This window comes from Cupressus sempervirens, chromosome 2 (genome assembly GCF_028749045.1).
Source record: "Cupressus sempervirens isolate cs-2001-9-10 chromosome 2, ASM2874904v1, whole genome shotgun sequence".
NCBI classification, from domain to species: Eukaryota; Viridiplantae; Streptophyta; class Pinopsida; order Cupressales; family Cupressaceae; genus Cupressus; species Cupressus sempervirens.
In genome coordinates this window covers 417,557,003-417,576,980 of record NC_143119.1, presented here as the reverse complement: position 1 = coordinate 417,576,980, position 19,978 = coordinate 417,557,003, and the positions used below count along the sequence as shown (strand labels likewise).

General features: G+C 35.0%; 1 protein-coding gene across 7 annotated transcripts; it reads right to left on the bottom strand.

Moving 5' to 3' along the window:
• Positions 1 to 1,163: 1,163 nt before the first annotated feature.
• LOC149572875 (uncharacterized) lies at positions 1,164 to 19,136 on the bottom strand. Of its 7 annotated transcripts, none has more exons than XM_089813947.1 (5): positions 19,033 to 19,136; positions 18,035 to 18,138; positions 2,976 to 3,073; positions 2,001 to 2,215; positions 1,164 to 1,603 (listed from the first exon to the last, which is right to left on the bottom strand). In XM_089813947.1, the coding sequence occupies exons 3-5, from the start codon at positions 3,066 to 3,068 to the stop codon at positions 1,309 to 1,311; spliced, it is 603 nt and encodes a 200-aa protein (XP_089670073.1). In that variant the 5' UTR covers positions 3,069 to 3,073; positions 18,035 to 18,138; positions 19,033 to 19,136; the 3' UTR covers positions 1,164 to 1,308. The 7 variants fall into 7 exon arrangements, with proteins under 7 accessions (XP_089670073.1, XP_089670072.1, XP_089670074.1 ...); XM_089813946.1 differs by having other exon boundaries at positions 19,094 to 19,136; XM_089813948.1 differs by lacking the exon at positions 19,033 to 19,136 and adding an exon at positions 18,679 to 18,976.
• Positions 19,137 to 19,978: the final 842 nt, after the last annotated feature.

The window sequence follows — 19,978 nt, the reverse complement described above, 5'->3', positions numbered from 1 at the left end:
CATGTAGCTTCTAATGTTTCTCTACTAGTTTATCAAGATTAAATTTTAGGCTAGTGGAGTCAGCTCGAAATTTAGACTCATTTTCAGTTAGAACTTGTGTCTTTTTTTTAGGCTTGAACTACTTTTAGAAACTGTCACTTTAAAAGATGTTTCTATCATACTTCAATATAAAACTCTTGGCTTCAGCTGCCCCTTATTTAGCTGTAAGAAAAAATCATATTTCCAAATGAGACATTACATAATCGTAAAGCCTATTATTATTGTAATGTGCCATGTCCAATGCTTGTAGCAGAATGATTGACTTTGCTTTGTCATGATCTTGGGAAAGTAGCCTCTTCCAAAGATATGTCTTAACAACACAATGCAAGCTATATCTTGATACTAAGATTTGACCGTGCAATAAAAATAATTCATTTGGAATATAATAAATATAGTATAACGAACAGGTACTGAAATATCATAGCACAAATTGTACTGTGCACTTCACAAGCGGAAAATTAAAGGCTGAACAATCTGGATGACAGATCTATATAACTACTGCTCTGAAAACATTGCTATCCCTCAAGAGACAGTTGAGATATATGGATGACATTAGATAAACATCCCAAAGAAAGATTCAATTCATAGAAATCAAAGTAAATAAGAACTAGTAAAAGCTTTTTTTCACCAAGAAATAATGCAGTTGAAGCACCACCCAGAAATCAAAATGCTCGTTCTCTGTGTACTTCGAATTAAGTTTTCAGATCTCTTTAGGTAAAGCCAAATAATAATTAAATTTCAAAATTTATGAAACTAAAGCAAATGTTAGATTTTACTGATCACTCATTAAATTGACAAAATAAATAAAACAGATCACTTATTAAACAGAATCTTTGTGTCCTGTGCTTTTCTCTAAGCTTGGCCTCAAGGATATCAGTGTTTACTGCAGGTGGAGAGACAGTGGCAGAGAAGAGGAAGAGTTCTACCTTCATTAATTTATTAGTTGCTAATATAATCCCAAATAATGTGGCATTAAGATCTAAATGTTAAAAGCAGGTGCATCATACATTTCACAAACCCAATTTAAAATAACTACAATATAATGTCAACTTGCCTGAGATTTTTAGTTTACTATGTACATGCATACAAATTTAAATGCTAATATATCACATACTAGCAAACGATTTACTTTTATGAAAGATATATCTGTCATTAAACACCTCAGAGAGTATGTGCAAATGATTTTAAGCATTAATTGTTTACACACATCGTCAGTAAGGAATAGTTTGAACAAAGTATGTCGGTCACTGTTAAACCCACAGTCATAGGTTAGGCATGAGCAGCTCTAGCTGGAATATTATATTCAGTTGTCAATACCTGCCCATACTGCCCTTTGATGTCCTCCTCATCTTCTTCATAATCTGCCCTTGCATTAAGGGTAAGCATTTGGCATATAAGCCAAAACAAAGAAGCATCTAAAGCCAGGAAGGCAGCTCCACCATATAAGCCAGTCTTTGCAGTTGGGCATTTTGTTGTGAGATCATGGTGTACATTTCGTGTTCTATGCAAACTCTCTGTGATTGTAGCCCACATCATCAAGGCTTCCGCGAGAAAAGAGACGGCCCTGGTATAAAGATACATGATATTAGCACGGGCAAACACATTTAGCTATCCAGACACCCTTTTATTTATATCCAAAATTGAAAAGGTTAAAGTAGCAAGTTGTTTCAAATAGCTAGTTGATTAAACTCCACTGGCTCATCTCACGTTAAATTATAACAATGTTATCAAATCCTTGAATTTTCTCTTCCATTCAACATTTACGTCCTCAAACACCTTAACAGGGAAAAGAAACTGACTGTACACCGTAGACAGAGAATACTAAAAATGTGCTGACTAGTATATTGAAAATGCACCTATCATTTTTCTATTTTCTTTTTAAGATTCCAAACATTGATGATAAAAAATGCTAACATGGTTAAATTCAAAAGCTATCAAGACATATGTTTGCGATTACTTACACAGCAATAGCGAAAAACACCACCAGAGAAGTGGTCCTCTGGAGAGCGTACACAGGAACAGCTTTCCCTTTGTAGTTATAAAATACAGCTACAACCCCAAACAGAGTTGATAAGAATGACAATATGATTGAGAAGCTGCCCAATGCAATAGTTGGATCAGAAGGGTATTTGCAGATGACAATGCCCTTCCCTGTAATAGCGGTTCCCGAAGCAGGCTGCAGAACACATAAAGGAAGTAAAATATTAACTGTAGCCTTGTAAAACTAAGTCAATGTTTTCAAATGCAAAGGAAAAAGTTAAATTTAAATTGTTCTGCATACATAATCAAATAATCAATTTATTCTGAATACTAAAGCAGATTGGTAAAATGCAATGTGGTCCCTAGAACTTTAAAATTAAACCGACAGATATTGAAACAGTTCAATATCTGCAATATCTACTGCAATTGATAATGAATTGTAAGCATAAGTTTTTTTACAGATTCCAAATCAGCAGACCTTTCCATTCAATGGAACCATGCTGATAGATAACACTCTTGCTTCACCTCTTCGCTGGACAATGGAAGTTGAATAGATAGTTTTTTTAAGCATTTTTTTTACAGAACAAATGATTCGCATTTGTACATAACATATCCACTTTAGCATAGGCTACAAGCTAACTGCTGGAGGTTGAACTATTTGGAAGGGCCTAAAGCCTGATCAATTCACTGTCAGAATCTTACCAGACTTTGCTACCTTGAAGAATGAATCTGGTAACTTAGATTTGTTGTAATGAAATATTGAAATGACTACCATGTGATTTTCAGTTGAGCTCTCTATATACTGTTGGTTTGCAATTTAAAGAAATAGACCCAACCTAGGCAATTGATAAAAATTTTATGAAAATTTGCTAGGATAGTTAAAATATATTGATTGTCCTCGTAATATTGCACTAATAACAATCTTTCAAGAGATGAAAAAGTTCAAGACATGAAACCTTCTTGTTCTCGGCCACAACTCCAAAGATGAATGCCAAAATACCGAGTGCTGCAATAGTAATTGAAATTCGCCCAACCTCAGTCAAAGCCATTGTCCCTGTTCATCATATATCGAGTTTAGAGAAACATTTTTTTATCATACCAATATAATAATTAGAAAATGGGAAAAGTTATTCAATTAAAAGATAAAAGTAAAATATTGGTTTGACTTTTGTGTCGTACCAAAACCTATGTATTTAAGAATTTGTTTTGCGTGTTCAAGTTTTATAGTGCTGAGTTTTGACCTCATATAAAGCTCAACAGCTAACTCAAACTTGTCGATAAATCAGGCATACATGAATTCTATCAGTTAAAATATAAGAAAGAAATTATAATTCGGTTACAGTAATATGCATTTTATCACTTGAAATATTCTACTCTATGACCATGAATGAAAATAAAGACCTCATCACAACTGCAGAGGTGATTGAGTGCTCACAGACCATTTAAAGGAGTTTCTCCATCTTTTAAGATATAAAAATACATTAAAAATTTCTTAGATTATTAATTTATAGTTGGGTATGAATAGAGATGCATGAATATTTGTATTAAAAATGTAAAAATCATAAATACATACATATTTATAATCTAAAACTGAGTGTAAATTCAAAATACTACTTACTGCATAAATACTAAACAAAACTATCATAAAAAGTATAAATGTTTATACATGATAAAATATAATATGTATGGTAGCATATATAAATGGTATCTATTTAAATGATAAACATAATAAAATAATAAAACGAAACAAATATAATAACATAAAGCTAAATGCTGTAAAGACTTCATAATAATATGCAGAAAAAAGGTAATAGCTTTTTAAATTTTTTTTTCACTTTGAAACCTTAAATACATAAATACATACATATTTATAATCTAAAACTAAATGTAAATTCAAAACACTACTTACTGCATAAATACTAAACAAAACTATCATAAAAAGTATAAATGTTTATACATGATAAAATATAATACGCTGTAAAGACTTCATAATAAAATGCAGAAAAAAGTAATAGCTTTTAAAAAAAAAATTCACTTTGAACCTTAAAAGTTTACAAGAAGTTATTTATAAAGAAACATTTCCAACCTTTCTTTTCCTTCTTGATAATAACAATCAGAATTTTGAAATCAAAGCTTTGGTGAAAGATGAGACAACAGAATTGGTGGGTCATGTTTTTTCATTATTCTCCATTTTATTTCTATAATCATAATTTTAATCTTTTAATAAAACCTATTAGATTATGTAGATATTGGCATCTTTGTTGTAATACACAAATTATAACATGATGAATAAACATACATCTAAATCAAAAATTGTCTTTCAGTTGAACAGTCACAAGCAAGAAGATCATGTCCATCAAAATCCTCCAGAGATCAAAATTAACCAAATTCACCTCCAGCGAGTTTGATGTTTGATGAATGTCAACAGTCCTACTGAAGAAAGATACCATAACGCTCATCAATTACGCTCAACCAACTGAATGACAAGCCTTCAACAAATTCCGTAGCTTTCATTCAGCAACCTTTGTATTTTACATAAAGCTGGAGCACGCACAACTGCACAACCGGCCAGCCATGTTTTAGCCTTCACTGTAACTTCCTCGACCTTATAGCACCTTCACAACGCAATACATGTGCCTCATCAACACCTCCTCCATGTGCAAGGACTCCAATTCAACAACTAATGTCAATATGTTTGTCAACTTGAACTAGTCATAAAAAATGTGAAAAATGTCCAAGCTTATATAGATGTGCACTTCACCAAGTCCAATTATAGGGCCCATCTATTCTTGCACAAAAATTGACCACCACTGAATCTACTTTCAAAACAACCTAGAAGTGTCTTGATGGAGCTGGAATCACCCAAGTATGTACATGCATGATTCCATACAGATCCAACCCCAAAAAAGGCACCTTAGACAATTCCACCTGCTATTCACACAAAACCTACAAAGGACTGCCTGGTTTGTCTGCCAAATCAGTAACATAATAAATTATAGTTGTCAAATGATTGTGTTGGCTACATGCCAATGCAATTTTGCATCAAAATGGTAACTCTTCAGTGATTTGAAGCTTGAGACAGTTTCCAATTGCATTTAGTATAGATGTTCCAAGACCTTATATGTTGACAATCGTGAGTGAGCTTAAGTGTAATCTACCTTGTATCTCAAAATACAAACAACTGTTCTTTTTATTCTATATTGAAGCCTTTGTTATCATTAACAACTTGGATTACAGAAAAACACCAAAGAACTAACTCAATTCAATAATAACCTATTTGTTCTTATTCTTGGCGCTAGATCTTGTACTTGGCAGACAGACTCCTATTACTCTGAAATGTATTGCTACATATTAGAATATAAACTAACAACTGGGGCATAATGTGTCCTTGGTTATAGCCAACAGCAAAGCAAGAAAACAGAAACATAAAGAATTGAAGCCCAAGAGATAATTTTACATTACAAAAGCATTAAATGGGGGGTTAAATTTACATTAAAAAAACATTAAATGGGAGGTTAAAACCATTTAAACAATGACATGAACAGCTAATGTCCAATGATGGTTTTGCATTAATGTTAGTAGTTTCTACAATCCATAGTATTGTGCATAGTTGTTTCTGGATATGATTGTATTCTTTTTTTCACATTAACGTTTTGGATCACACTATGTGACCCATCATCAAGATGAAAGAGCAGAAGGAGAAAATGTGATCCGAAACATTGATGCAAAAAAAGAACACACAATCATTTCCAAAAACAACTATGCACAACAGTTTTACATTACAAAGCATTAAGTTAAAGGTAGGAGCCATTTACACAGAAACATAAAAATCAAAGTCCAAGGGATAGTTTTGCATTACAAAAGCATTAAGTTCGAGGCTGAAGCAATTTAAACAGAAACATAAAAATCAAATGCAAGGGATAATTTTACACTACAAAAACATTAAGTTGGAGGTTACGGACATTTATAAAAAGGATGAGAAATGGACAAAAGAGTTAACCTAAAAATTGTTTTCAGTGTATACCTGATCAGTAGGATGGTTCTGCAAAATTGAGAAAATGGTGTTACAATTAACTCAATAGAGTTCCTATAACTATCAGAACTAAACAAAGATTTTACTAATGCAATAGAATCTATCATTCAGATCTTACCGGATGTCTGCTTAGGTTTCACAGACACATTCATATTTGAATGCTAAAATGAAAATGCAATCAACACTTCACGCCATCACTGCAACTCTGAGACTTGTCACTCTTCAGAAAGACCAGCATTCAATAACAATAAGACCTTAAATAAGGGGTGCATATAGACTCTGCAGTACTAGCAGTGATTAAGAATTCAAAATTTGCCTACAAGCATGACATGGAATTAAGGTTGACTCAGAAGCAGGCAAGCTATGTTCAGACAACTAACACATCAAATAGCATTAAAATAATTGTTATATCAAATGGCATCCAAATTTTTTCTCAATTCGTTCACGATGTCCTAAGCATTCTAGTGTTTAATTGTATGTCTGCATGTTCTGTATCTGGCTTCCTCGTGGCATTGGGGTAATTGTTACACACATCTTTCAATGAATGATATCCAATTTACTCTTTTCATGCATGGTGTGGTGGACTATGCCATTTTCTCGCAAGATTACACCTCAAGGACAATGGAATTTGAGATAGAGGAATGTCCAATTGGACTAGTCTGATCACAATCCAATTTTATTGAAACTGGCCACTTATCTAAATGGGCAGCAAAGTGTCCTAATCCCTTCTCAAAGCAGGAAAGAGCCTTCACTTGGTAGGATTCTAATGACTTAAGAAAATCAGGAAATATTTAAAGGTGCCCTTATAATTAATATACTGAATCAGCATCATATTGACAAAGATAATATCATTTCTTTAATCCCCAACACGTTAGAAGAATGCAAAAGGTCAAGACCCAAACGAGATGCTAAGAATACTTTTCCAGCAAACACTGTTGGCAATTTGGCTAAGAGGTGAATATGGAAATAAATTGAGGTTGTCATTCAAGGCAACATATCATCTATATTAAGTCAGCAAATTGTGAAGATAAAGTTTTGGTTTGAAGACTTAGAAAATTGTCTTAAGTGTCATAAAGAATAACTGTCAGCAAAGACACCTTTTTGGTTTGTGAAATTCACAGAAAGCGAATTGGCACATACACACCTGAGGGAAGATAGAAAAGGGTATCGTTATCCTATATGTCAGAGCGCATGCCATTATGAGTTGTACGAACAAAGTTATTAAAGTTTTATCAGTTGCTGTCATGTACAGACAGAACAGACCAAAGGCAAGGAAATGGTAATTTGTGTTCAAAAATTATTATGGTTTACCAAAATAATTACTTTACTAATTAGGGACGACATCCTAGGTGTTAGCCCTAACTTAGCAAAAGTCAATTTTGTGTTTTGGAACATTTGTGTAGACATGAAGGCTGAGAAGACAGAGGGGTATAAAAGAAAGGCTTGGATATGCGAAATTGTGTGATGTCTTTGGACATTGAAATACACTAGCTATATGATGCAAAGTTTATGTTAGTGCAAAGAAAGGACAGTATATGTGAAGTTGTGTGCAGATAAATACAAAGGACAAATCAGATATTGGAGATATCAGCATTGTCAAGAGGTTTTTGTATCTATACCTTTTGTGTACAAAATATATCATTATAATTGCACGTTTGGGTAGTGGGTTTATCTTGCATACTTTTGTAATTGTAATACCAACTCATAACAAGGACAGAGACACTATACAAATGTAATAGACTCCTAATAGGGTCAATATCTTTCACAAGATACTTTTGATTAGTGATCATTTTGTGGGTATCATCAGCACCGGGGATCTCCCTTGGCCAGGGTTTCCTTAGTTAACAAATAATGGTATTATGAGTTGCATTGTATTATGGCTATGTCTACTTTTCAGTTTATTCACATCTGCATATTTCAAGGTTGTTAAAAATATCCATAGTCAGGCAAAAGTTTGTGGAAATACTGATTTACCCCCCTCCCTCTCAATATTTCCTATTTCTAACAAACCCATAGTTTGATGATGAGTGCAAGTGGGCAAAAAGAAATATGAAAGATCAAATGAATAAAGAAAACAAAAGGGAGTATGAAAAGTTGTGAAGGCAAAAAAAAAAGTATGTGGACTTGAGAAGGTTATAGCTGATTAACCTTGGGAAAAACAATCCAAATTTTTCTTGGAAAGAGTTGCGGCAAAAGAAGCAAATAGAGAATGAAAGATCCCTGATAGATGCCCTTGCTGATCTGTTGTAGTTTTTAAATTAATAAACTATATTTTCCTGTGATTTCTTTGATGGTCTTTGAAAATAGACAGAAGTTGCAGAAGGTTTTGTTTTTGTTTTGTGTCTTTTTTTATAGTTTTCAGAATAGTAACGAATAATGAACAATAAACATGAGAGGAGACTGAAAATAAATAAGAACATAGAGCCAAATCAGAATTGCTATAAATCGTACCAGGCAGATTTCTGATTTATAAAGCCAAATAATAAATCCAATGCAGTTCCAAGGAGCTTACATCCAACAATGATGCCAAACTGCTGCAAATGGCAGCCGTAAGACTGCAATGAATCACGTCCCAGCTGAAAGAATCAATCTGTAACGCTGAAACCATAAATCTGCAACCTGAATCCACAATAAAGAATGGTGTACTCTATCCCTGATAGCAACGCACACTGTCTGAAGAATCCAATGCCAATAACTGCTGAGGGCTACGTCCCAGCCAATCCAAAACCTGGGGTTTGCGTCCCAGATGAAGAATTGCTCTCTCAGAGCCAATTCACAAAAACAAGTTTTTCAATATGCAAAAGATAATAAGAAATTAGGTCTCCATCTCCTTATATCCCCTTCCAATTGTAAATTGAACCCTAAAGGGAAATTACACTTTGCCCTTTAAATAAAATATAATAAAATAACATTTTCCCAATTAAAGTCATCCATGCTATAGGAAAAACATTACTTTATTAAAATTTCATAGCTAAAGGCACCAAAAAGTCCACAGATAGTAAAAATCATGTACAATAATTCAAGACCTTTCCAACGAGCTATAACACATAGGTGTACCTGATCAACTGAAGCCAAAATCCCCTTATTACTTCAAAATGGTTATATTATTAACCTTATTTTAATTTATTTAATCACCAACTTAGGAAATATTTAAATATATTAAAATATTTCCCAAATGGTCCCAAAAGGCCCAAAATGACCAATCAAACATGCATCTGACCTTGTCACCTGTTTGTGACTGATGCCGAACAAGATGGGTCAACTGGCAGTCCATCCCTAAAATCTAGGGATGCTCCTAAAAAGTAGGAGACAGCCCCAATCAACCAAAATTGAGTCCCAATGACTTCCCTACTGTGTGCACCTCTAAGAGAACTGTCACTGAATTGTGAGTTCCTCCTAAAAAATAGGAGATGCACTCTAAGTCTCCAAAACGTTCGTCGAGGTCTCCAAATGCCTCCTAGACCACTCCTAGTCAATCCCTACAAATTAGGAATCCCTTCTAAATTGTAGAAAACTGTTGTCTACTGCTCCAAACTACTTGGGAAGCTCATGCATGACTCTCAAAGCCCCTGGGTTGGTTCCTTCTATGCTCTGTTGGCCTATGAGAACCAGATAATAGACCAACCTTGCTAAAAATGTTGTCACTAAGGAAGGGCAGAAATTGAGGACATGACAGAGAATATCATCATGGGGTCCCAATGGTTGGAGTACGCTGAGATGCTATATGATCGAGAGCAATGGGAACATAGAGTGCCAGTTATCAAGAGTACGTCTGACCTTTTCAATATTAAAGATATTACTTAAGGCATAAGTAGATTAGCAAGGAGAAAAGCTCAAGATATCGATGGGTTGCAAGCTGAATATTTATAATAGGGCATTGATATTCTTGCACCTCATATCAATCATATTTTCAACAATGTTAATAAGGAGGGTATTCCCAAAAATTGGACTACTAGTGTGGTGACTCCCCTTCACAAAAGTAGTGACATAAATAACCCTTCAAACTATCAAACTATCATGGTTAATCCTCTCCTCAGCAAGCTATTTGGCTTCATAGTAGAACAGAAAATCAACATATGGGCATAAATAGAGGGTAAAATAGCTAAAGGACAGGTTGGTTTTAGATCAAAATATTTCATCATCGATCACAAGGTCACTCTTAGATTCTTGGTCGAAAAAATAAAGAACACCCAAGGGACTGAGGCCTTTTGTTGTTTAGTGGACTTATATAAAAGCCTTTGACACAGTGCCAAGTGACAAACTTTGGGATAGAATGGAAGAATTGGAAATCCATAAAGAGATCAGGGCTGTGGTACATAGACTTTATGATCAAGTTAAGGCTAAAATCAGAACTATAGAGGGGATGTCAGAATGCTATGGCAGCAACATTGGGGTCAAACAGGGGTGTCCACTCTCTCCAACTTTGTTCCGGCTTTATATTGATAAGTTGGAAGAATGGTTCAACAAGACCAATAGAGAGGGGGTTCAACTAGCTTGTTATGTGATAAAACTACTTATGTATGTAGAGGATCGCATTTTAAAAGCCAAAATGACCAATGGGGTAAGAGAGCAATTTAAGGCACTGGAAACCTTTTGTCAAGAGGAGGGAATGCAAGTGAACACTAGTAAAACTAAGGTGATGATCTTATCTTTGAAAAGAAATAGGAAGATCAAGCACATTCCTTTTTGAAGGAAATCCTTTATAGTAGTGAATGAGTACAAATATTTGGGGATTGATTTTCAAAACAAACTTAGTTGGGAAGTGTCCAGAGCAAGAAAAATTCAAGGGGGCAAGATTGCATTTTATTCTTTACAAAATAAGTGTAAGAATGCTGAGCTGTGGGATTGGAAGACCAAGGAAGTGTAATAAGTGTAGGAATGCTAAGTTGTAGGATTGGAAGACCAAGAAAGTATTGTTTGGCCTATTAGTTAGCCCAGTGGTCATGTATGGGTATGAAATTTGGGGCACCACCGTGTCTGATTACAAATGGAGACAAGTAGAAAGAATTCAGAAACATCTTATTATCAGCAGCCTCAAAATAATAAAAAAGATCCCATGGGAAAAACTAGTACCTTCCCCTAAAAAGCTTTTGATGATTCGACTGTTCAGTTACATAAAGAAAACTCAAAATATGGAAAGTCACCACTGGCCCAGGTAGTCATAGAGGAAAGATTGGATAGAAGAAAGAGAACGTGGATGAAGCAAAATGACAAATGAATGAAAAACTGAGATGTTAACATTTTAGAGTGTTCGGTTAGCAATGAAGAAATAAATAAGTTTGTTTGGGAAAAATTTCGAAGAATATATGGTCAAAGCACAATGGACGGAAAAAAATATATTACATCAAAGAATTCAATCCCATAGCTGATAATGCGGAAAAAGCATATACAAGAGCAAATATTAAATGGAGAGCAAAAATGCTTATAGCCCAATTTAGAACTAGCTCTCAGCATTTGATATGTGAAACGGGTAGATGGCTTGTACCAAAAGAAGAGTGGGAAAATAGGACATGCTTACTCTACGACATGGAGGTGGTTGACACAAAGCATCATTTTATCATGGAGTACCCAACTTACAGTGACATCAGATCTGCTTATGTGGAAATTTTAGAGGAAGGCAGCTTAACTACCTATTCTAGGAAAAACGGTTAGGCAGAAGCGCAAACCTGATTATCAGAATTCATTTTTGGAGGGAATATTTACCCAAGAGGTTAAAGCTTGCCTAAGGGCCCATTTGTTTGCTGGAATTAACCTGGAATAAGGAAACGGGAATAGGAAAATTGGAATAAATCTATTCCAGTTTTGGCCCAAAATGAGAATAAATCGAATTCCAGGTTTTTTTAGGAATTAGATTTATTCTTGCATTGGACCAAAAAATTGGAATAGATTTATTCCAATTTTCCTATTCCCATTTCCTTATTCCAGGTTAATTCCAGCAAACAAACGGGCCCTAAGTTCTTGGCCTCTTTTCTGGGGACGTGTGCTAGTTTGCAGGTCCTAGAGGCTGGTCTAGCCTCGTGGACGTTATTAAAATCTTTCTTTCATTCATAAGGATGCTTGTGTCTGGTAACTGGTTGTATACCTACGTGTTTTGTATTCTTCCTCCCAAAGAGAAAATGGACCTGATAATATAGGAACTATCAATTCTCAAAACACTAAATAGTAAATTATGTCACCTTATACTTATTACTAACATACATACATACATACATACGTATACATATGATTGTCTGTACTCTATAACCCCTATCCTCTGTAGTGACAAGATCAGGTAGTTCACATTATATACATGATACAATCCCCCAACTATAGATATAGGGGCTGGACACAAGACAACGGAGCACTTGTCTCATCCCCTGCTATAGCCATAGACCTATTGATACATATCTCAATAGATTTCTGAAAAGCGAGGTAGTTGATTTGATCGTTTCAGCCTACAACAAAGCAGTAGGGTTGGGGCTGGTAGGGTGGTCTGCAGGCAGATCGAGTAACACAGCAATAATGAAATGTTCCAGTTAATTCTCTAGATAGAGCCTAGAGGTATTCAAATCCATAGTGGGAGATCTTTTTTTGTCCAGTTATTCAGTTGTGATCAATGTCTACCTGCAACCAAGCAGTAGGGTTGGGGCTGGTAGGCTGGTCTGCAGGCAGACCAAGTAACACAGCAATAATGAAATGTTCCAGTTAATTCTCTAGATAGAGCCTAGAGGTATTCAAATCCATAGTGGGAGATCTTTTTCTGTCCAGTTATTCAGTTAGGATCCATGTCTGCCTGCAACCAAGCAGTGGGGTTGGGGCTGGTAGGGCGGCGTGCAGGCAGATCAAGTAACACAGCAATTATGAAATCTTCCAGTTAATTCACTAGATACAGCCTAGAGGTATTCAAATCCATAGAGGGAGATCTTTTTCTGTCCAATTATTCAGTTAGGATCCATGTCTGCTTAGCCAGAAAAACCATGAGTATACTAGATTTTTTAATTTGTGAAACTTAAATTATATGACACATCCAACATGACCACCAATTAATTGACTCTCTAAACCTCATAGAATAATATTCTAATGTTCCTTCCTTGGACCACCTTATATTTTACCATAAATTCACAAATCCAAAATGAAGCAAAGAGTAAAACATAGTTAGAGATATAATCCCTACTCAACAATGAGATGACAAAACCTATTTTGGAAACCCACAACTAGATTATATAATACTGTAAATATAACTCATGAGATACATCCAATTCAAGAATTAGAGAAAATTTATATATTGATCTACATGACAAATCTCAATGATTAAGGGGAAACTCAATCATAATGAGGGTTATGATGGAAGACATGATGACATGCTCCAAGTATGCTCTGCTCTAGGCCAATAGAAGGACCTGATCATCTTTGTTCACATGTGGTCCTTAGCCATTCTCATGAGGTGGCTACCTAGTGAAATCTGTTTGTAGTTCTCCTCCAGCATGTTCACTTCTCACCTCTTCCGATTGAGAATCCCTTCTAGTTCACTTCAACAATTGATCAATGTAGGGATGGTAGGGGAGCTACAATAGGGTACCCTTAAATTGACCCTCAACCCTAGGCCCAAGGGCAGGATCTCATCCTCCTTGTGGCCTCAGGTCCTTAGCCAATGGTCCTCAACCATCTTTATGAGGTGTCATAACCAGTGAAGGATCTTTCACTGTTCCCCCTCATTGCACTCCCTTCCTTCCCTCAAGATAATCGACCACTGAAAATTTTCACATTGATAAACACATGGACATTTAGATTTAGGTATTTGTCAGTTGCATATAATCAGGTATATATGTATTTTTTTATAGTTAAATAGCTGCTAGCGGCAGCACCCTTTGTATTGATATCCAAACATATTACATCATCATGTAGGACCAGCTCAAAATGTCCTGATAGTGTCTTCTAACTGTGATTCATCTACCCCCTAATTGAACAACACACATACGTCCGCAATTTTTGAAATATTAGGGGGTAAAAACTACACCTGCTGCAAAACTTATACCACTCTTAAGGCACAAAGACAAAATGTGCTACCCAGCAGATTTCATCTAAAATTCATAGAGAGCCACCAGAATCCCACACTCCGTTAATCCATAATGAGAAAGACCACCAACCCATGACTAAACACCCACCTTCTCTCTTGCAATCCGGGCTACAAAAGCAAGATCCACCACTGGACACTGGACAGACATTGTCACATGCATCATGAGCAGGGCTAGATGCTGCCTCCTCGACATCTTTGTTGTCATTCTCTACCCATTCTTCACCCCAGCCCAGACCCCACCCTGCACTTTCACTTGTGATTTCCATCAACAGACCCTCCTCCTCCATATAGACCTCCACCCATCCCTTAACAAGTTCCTCACTGATACCAGCAAGAAGGTGATACTACTCCCCATGTCATCCCAACATGCTTCCAGTTGCTCAGGCTGGAGAGTGCGGACAATAGGAAATTTCCTTACCTGCACACCTTGGCCAAGCAACATGTAATAGTACTGTGGAAGTGGAGTGAGCGAATTGCCATCCACAATGTCCAAAGACATGTTGATTTCACCTAAACAAGCCTGCTTGAAGACTACTTGGCAAAGCTGTTTCACTTTACACCCCCATATATAGTACCTTGGCCAGAAACATATATACACCACAATAATTGAGAGATTATAAATAAGTTGTTCTGCTATATCCACAATTGCCTCTATTGTTTGTCCGATTGATTGATTGAATGAATTCCTTTGATTTGATGAATCAAAGTCTTTGTGAATTATGATTAAGTTATCGTGATTAAATGATTAAAGAGTGATCACATAATGTTAGCTAGTTTGATATATTGGTGGATGATAATTGAATGAACGTTGATTTGAGAGAGTCATGCTTGGTTGCTGTATGTTTTCCTGATCCCAAGATGAAGTGATGATTGATGTGGAGTCAATGATTGTTTGCTTGATCTTGCAATTGATTCTTCTCTTGATTTCTTGAGGGATCAAAAGATTGAAGAAGGATGGTCAATAAATACCCCTAAATGCTTGGAAAGAAATCTTCTTTAGACTTAATTGGTAAGAGGGTCACCACCTTCCATAAGTATTGAGTCACCACTTTTCATTGTTGCCTTTGAGAATAATATATAATTATGCACACTGATCTCCCTCGAATGGCCTCCCCAAATGAAACCTTCTCCCCCTTATATCTTCCTGTGTGAAGACAATCACACCTCTTCATCATGTCTGCCCTTTGCAATGGTCACAACCTTTCACAATTAACACCCTTTGGAAGAGTCACAATTTCTCATCACTTCTGCCCTTTGTCAGAGTCACAACCTTAAAAATTACCACCTTTTGAGAGAGCCACAATTCTTCATCATTGTTGCCCTATGAAAGAATCACAACCTTTCACAATTACAGCCCTTTTGAAAGAGTCACAACCAGTCATTCTTGCTGCCCTTCAAAAGAGTCACAATGTTTCCTAACTTTGTCTTTTAAAGGAGTCACTTCCTTATTTTCTTCTTATTCCGTTTTCTCCTCCAATAATTATTTCTTGTATCACACCTTCCCTTTTTCTCTTCCTTCATCTCTCCCCTTTCAAATGAAGTTTTCTTCTCCCTTTTTATATCTCATATTTGAAGAATTCACAACTTTTCATTTCATATCTCTTGACCTTTCGTTTAACTTAACTTCTAATTATATTCAATTATTCATTTATTTTTCCATTTTAATTTTATTATTATTTCATAGTAAATAATATTACAAAAAGGGGACATCACAAATAAAACATATCTAACATGACCACGAAGTATTTCCAGATGTACTTCAATTTATGGCAACGTCCTGAATCTCTTGATTTCATGGCATTCAAAGCTTCAAAAATCTAGTAGTCACCTAAAGACTGCTTTGTTGTTTCTGCTGATTTGCTTATTGGTTACCACCAATTTGACATTCTAACTACAAAAGAAGAATAGAACAATTCTAACGTATCCAAAAATTTGTTCATATTTTAACATATCTATCTATTTGCATGTTTTATATTTGGTTTCCTCGCAAGGAGAAAATGAACGTGGTAATATAAAAATTGTCATTTCTCAAAATTCTAAAGAGTTTATATAGGCACTACCCCCTCTATACAGTTGAGGGTATCATTCCTACACCCCCACGAAATTGTGGGATGGAGCCAAAGCAAACTAGCTCGGATGCTTCTATTTTTGAACAGGTTGCACTTTGAGAAGCCCAAAAGTGAGCATACTTTAAGTGCAAATGGTAATAATACTAAATACTTCGTATGATTCTTCAAATGTTCCTATATCATCTAATGTCAATGATGGTGATTTGAAAATTCCATGTAATGCTAATAATTTACAGTTGAAGTTGATATTATTATTTTGACATTGAAATTGAAGTTTGAACTACAAATATTTTATAATATTTTCACTAATATTTTAAATGAAATTGAGACTATGGTTGATTTGTTTACTATATTATCCTATATGATATTCTAATTTTAATTCCTGCCTGTAAGATACATATTTATTATTTTTGTGATGAACCCAGAACAAATCCAACCTAGAAAAGTAATGATTAGTCAATTCCATGAATCCAAACCAAGATCCATACCAAAACCAACAATTTAGCTTTATTCTTTTCCAAATGGTGTAGTGAAAATTTGGTCAGTTTAGACAAATTCACCAAGTCCTATACCAATGATGTTAGCAAAAGAGATAGATCAAGTCAAACAGATAGTTGTGACACGCATTCAAGCAAGCACAGCAATAAGTTTAAGTGATTCACAACTACATTTTCTAACCAGGAAAAAAATATACCATCTCAATTTCTTTTAAATTCTATCTTCTAAATCTTATTATAATCTAGATAGTTCCAGTGAAAACTGAATTTTTATGACACTAATGCTCAATCCCAAAACTGAATTTCTGTAACACTGATGCTCTTTCCCAAATGACATTTTCCTATTCTTTCAAAAGCCACAAGAATGTTAAACAAAAAAGGATCACGTCAATATGAACATTCAAGGTTTAAGAACTATCATAGATGATCCTAGAGAGTTCCATCAGGAGAACCAAGCAAACAACAGAACAATCAGAGAGAAGTTGTGAAAAGATGAAGTGCACTGCAAGTCACTTCAGCAGCCCTTTAAACATACAAGAAAACAATTATAAAGTTAATGTAATGCATTCTTTTCAAGCCTTACTAGTATACAACAGCATGTTCATGGTTGGATATCGAAAGCAGTGAATGAAATGTGCATCAAACCTCCACTATGAATGCAACCAATATAGAGAAATTTAGGTGTCCTTTGATGCAGTCCATAGAAGGTGCATCAAATAAAAAAAATGACTAAAGGATTGAAATAAATCTTTCTCTCTAAAATAAGAGCCCCAAATATCTAGCTGTAAGGTTAGGATGGTGCTGGAGAGGGCAGAGGCTTAATGTTTGCCTGCCAGCTTAAGGTATTTTATTCAATGTGACAACTTGCATGACATCTTTATCTAATTTCTCTTTTTTGAAACAGAAAAGGCATTGCCTATTTATTATATGTTTTCAAATTTCTCATCTAAAATCTCACTTCCACTAAAGAAAACCCAGAACCACCAGACGAAAGTTTTTACAGCATGGTTCCATGCAGCTTGTTACTGGTTTTTTAGAGGCTCAGGTCGTTGCACACAGATTTTTTAATTAGCATAATGTACAATTTAAAATATTGTGCTAAAATAGTGGAGAGCTATAATTTAGGATTTGAAAGGTCAACTTAGATGGAGTCAGAAAGGTAGGAATGTGCTTATCAACAAAATCACCAAGTGGCTGCGAATTGCATCTTTTCTTCTTTTTTACATTTTCTTTTAGATTTTACCTCCAAATTTTAATAATTACAGAATATCATAATTCTGTAATCATTATGCTTCCTTATCAATTTGGCCAGAAAAAATAGCAAAACAACTGCATGGGATCCCGTTGCTAGTTAGCTCACCTCCACGGAAGTCAAGACCATAGCTTTATCAATGGTTTGATTTGTCAAATCATTCTACGTCTACTGAACGAGCCTGCCCAAACTCTCAACTATAGCACAACATCCTGTAACAAAAGTACAAATACATATAGCAATTTAAGAGTGAATATAAATTAGACAAGACTTGTTTTGTGGTTCCATGGGCATTTTGCAACCACAAAATAAAATGACCCTGTCACCTAACTAATTTAAGAGTGAATATAAATTAGACAAGACTTGTTTTGTGGTTCCATGGGCATTTTGCAACCACAAAATACAATGACCGTCACCTAACTATCTATAGTAGGGGTGACCGTGTTGATTCTGATCCCTTAATGATGTTTAATTTTTAAAGCAAACCAAAATTGCTCCAAGCAAAAGGGGCCTTAAAAGCGATGTATGCTAAACTAAAACTTGAAATCATCCAGCCCCTTTTGTCCAGGGCACAAGAATTCATATCAGTATAGGGCATAAGGTTCATCTTTTTACACAACTTCAATTGTGAAGCCCGGTTGATGGGCCAGACTACCAGACCCGTGCCTCTCTCAGAGCGCTCACAAGTTACACTGGAGAATTTTTACTGTTGGCATGCTCGTATGTTATAATTGTAAACAGTGCTCACTTACATACAGTAGATCTAAGATCCAGAAAATTTACTCCGGGCAACAAAATGGGTATCACTCCAAACCATTTTTCTTTCCATAGAGATTCAAATCCATGAATGGGTGCAAGCATCACAGAAAGTCAAACCCTAAACTCGGAATGAAAAGGCCAAAGAGATAATCACACAAAGTTGCTTTGTGGGGTTTCGCATTTGCCACTCAATTTCGAGCAAGGGAGAACCATGTTGACTACACTTCTACATCAATTTCGACATAAAACAACTTCATGTTGGACTTAAATTACAGACAACTTTGAATCCATGAATTTCCAAACGTATATGCACATGTTAGCATATAAATGGTACTGATAATTATTACCACTAAGAGCAGGAGAAAGCCAAATAGAACAGAATTTGCTGCAGAGCAGAGAAAAACAAACCTGGGAATTTATGCGAGAGGTTTTCAACCGAAAAGCTAAGGCTGAGAAGGAAAATTATGTAGAGATTCCTTTTATTTTCTTCTCCGCTCGTCTTTGACTCAAATTCGGAATCTTGCCACTGTTAGAACAAGTGGAGTTAAAAAAAATTCAGCTTTTGGAAGAATTAGTATAGTATCTTACAGCTGTTTCAGTTTAATTGGCCTCTTCTTATGGCCACTACCTAAAGTGCGTGTGATGCTATTATTTTATGTTGACTAATACTGGGAATCGCGACAATCAAGCCCACCGAAAAAAGAACTGTTTGAAGGAAAATCTGATTAGGTAGCACCTGACTTGACGGTGGGTGGATCTCTCTCTTACTTTTTATGTAAAGTTTTCCAATTTTTAATAAGCATATAGGCTATATATGGGTTCTTTGTTCCCGAAATTATTTTTGACAGAAAATCTGCAAATTATTTATCGGTCAATTTTTATTTCTTTTTACTTTTAACTTTGTATTGATATTTATTAGTTGTTATTTCCACTTTTAACTATTGTTCTTCGTTTTCTATTTATTAGTTGTAATTTTTATGTTGTAATCTATTCATTTAACTTTTGATTTTTAAAATTGATTTATATTTTAATTTTTAAATTATTTTTATTTATTTTTATACTAGTTTAGTTTTTCATTTAAATATTATTTTTCAGTTTCTATAATTTATTTAGTCAATAGAATATTTGTTAGATTTTTTTTTTTTTTTCTCTTATTATTATTATCTTTTTATCGGGCTAAAGTCAAGAGTAATTATTATGTATTATTATTAATTATTAGTAGATTTGAACCCAAGACCTTTTCAATAAGAGACTCACAATTTACCATTGTGTTGTAGGCTCTTGCCTTTCTCT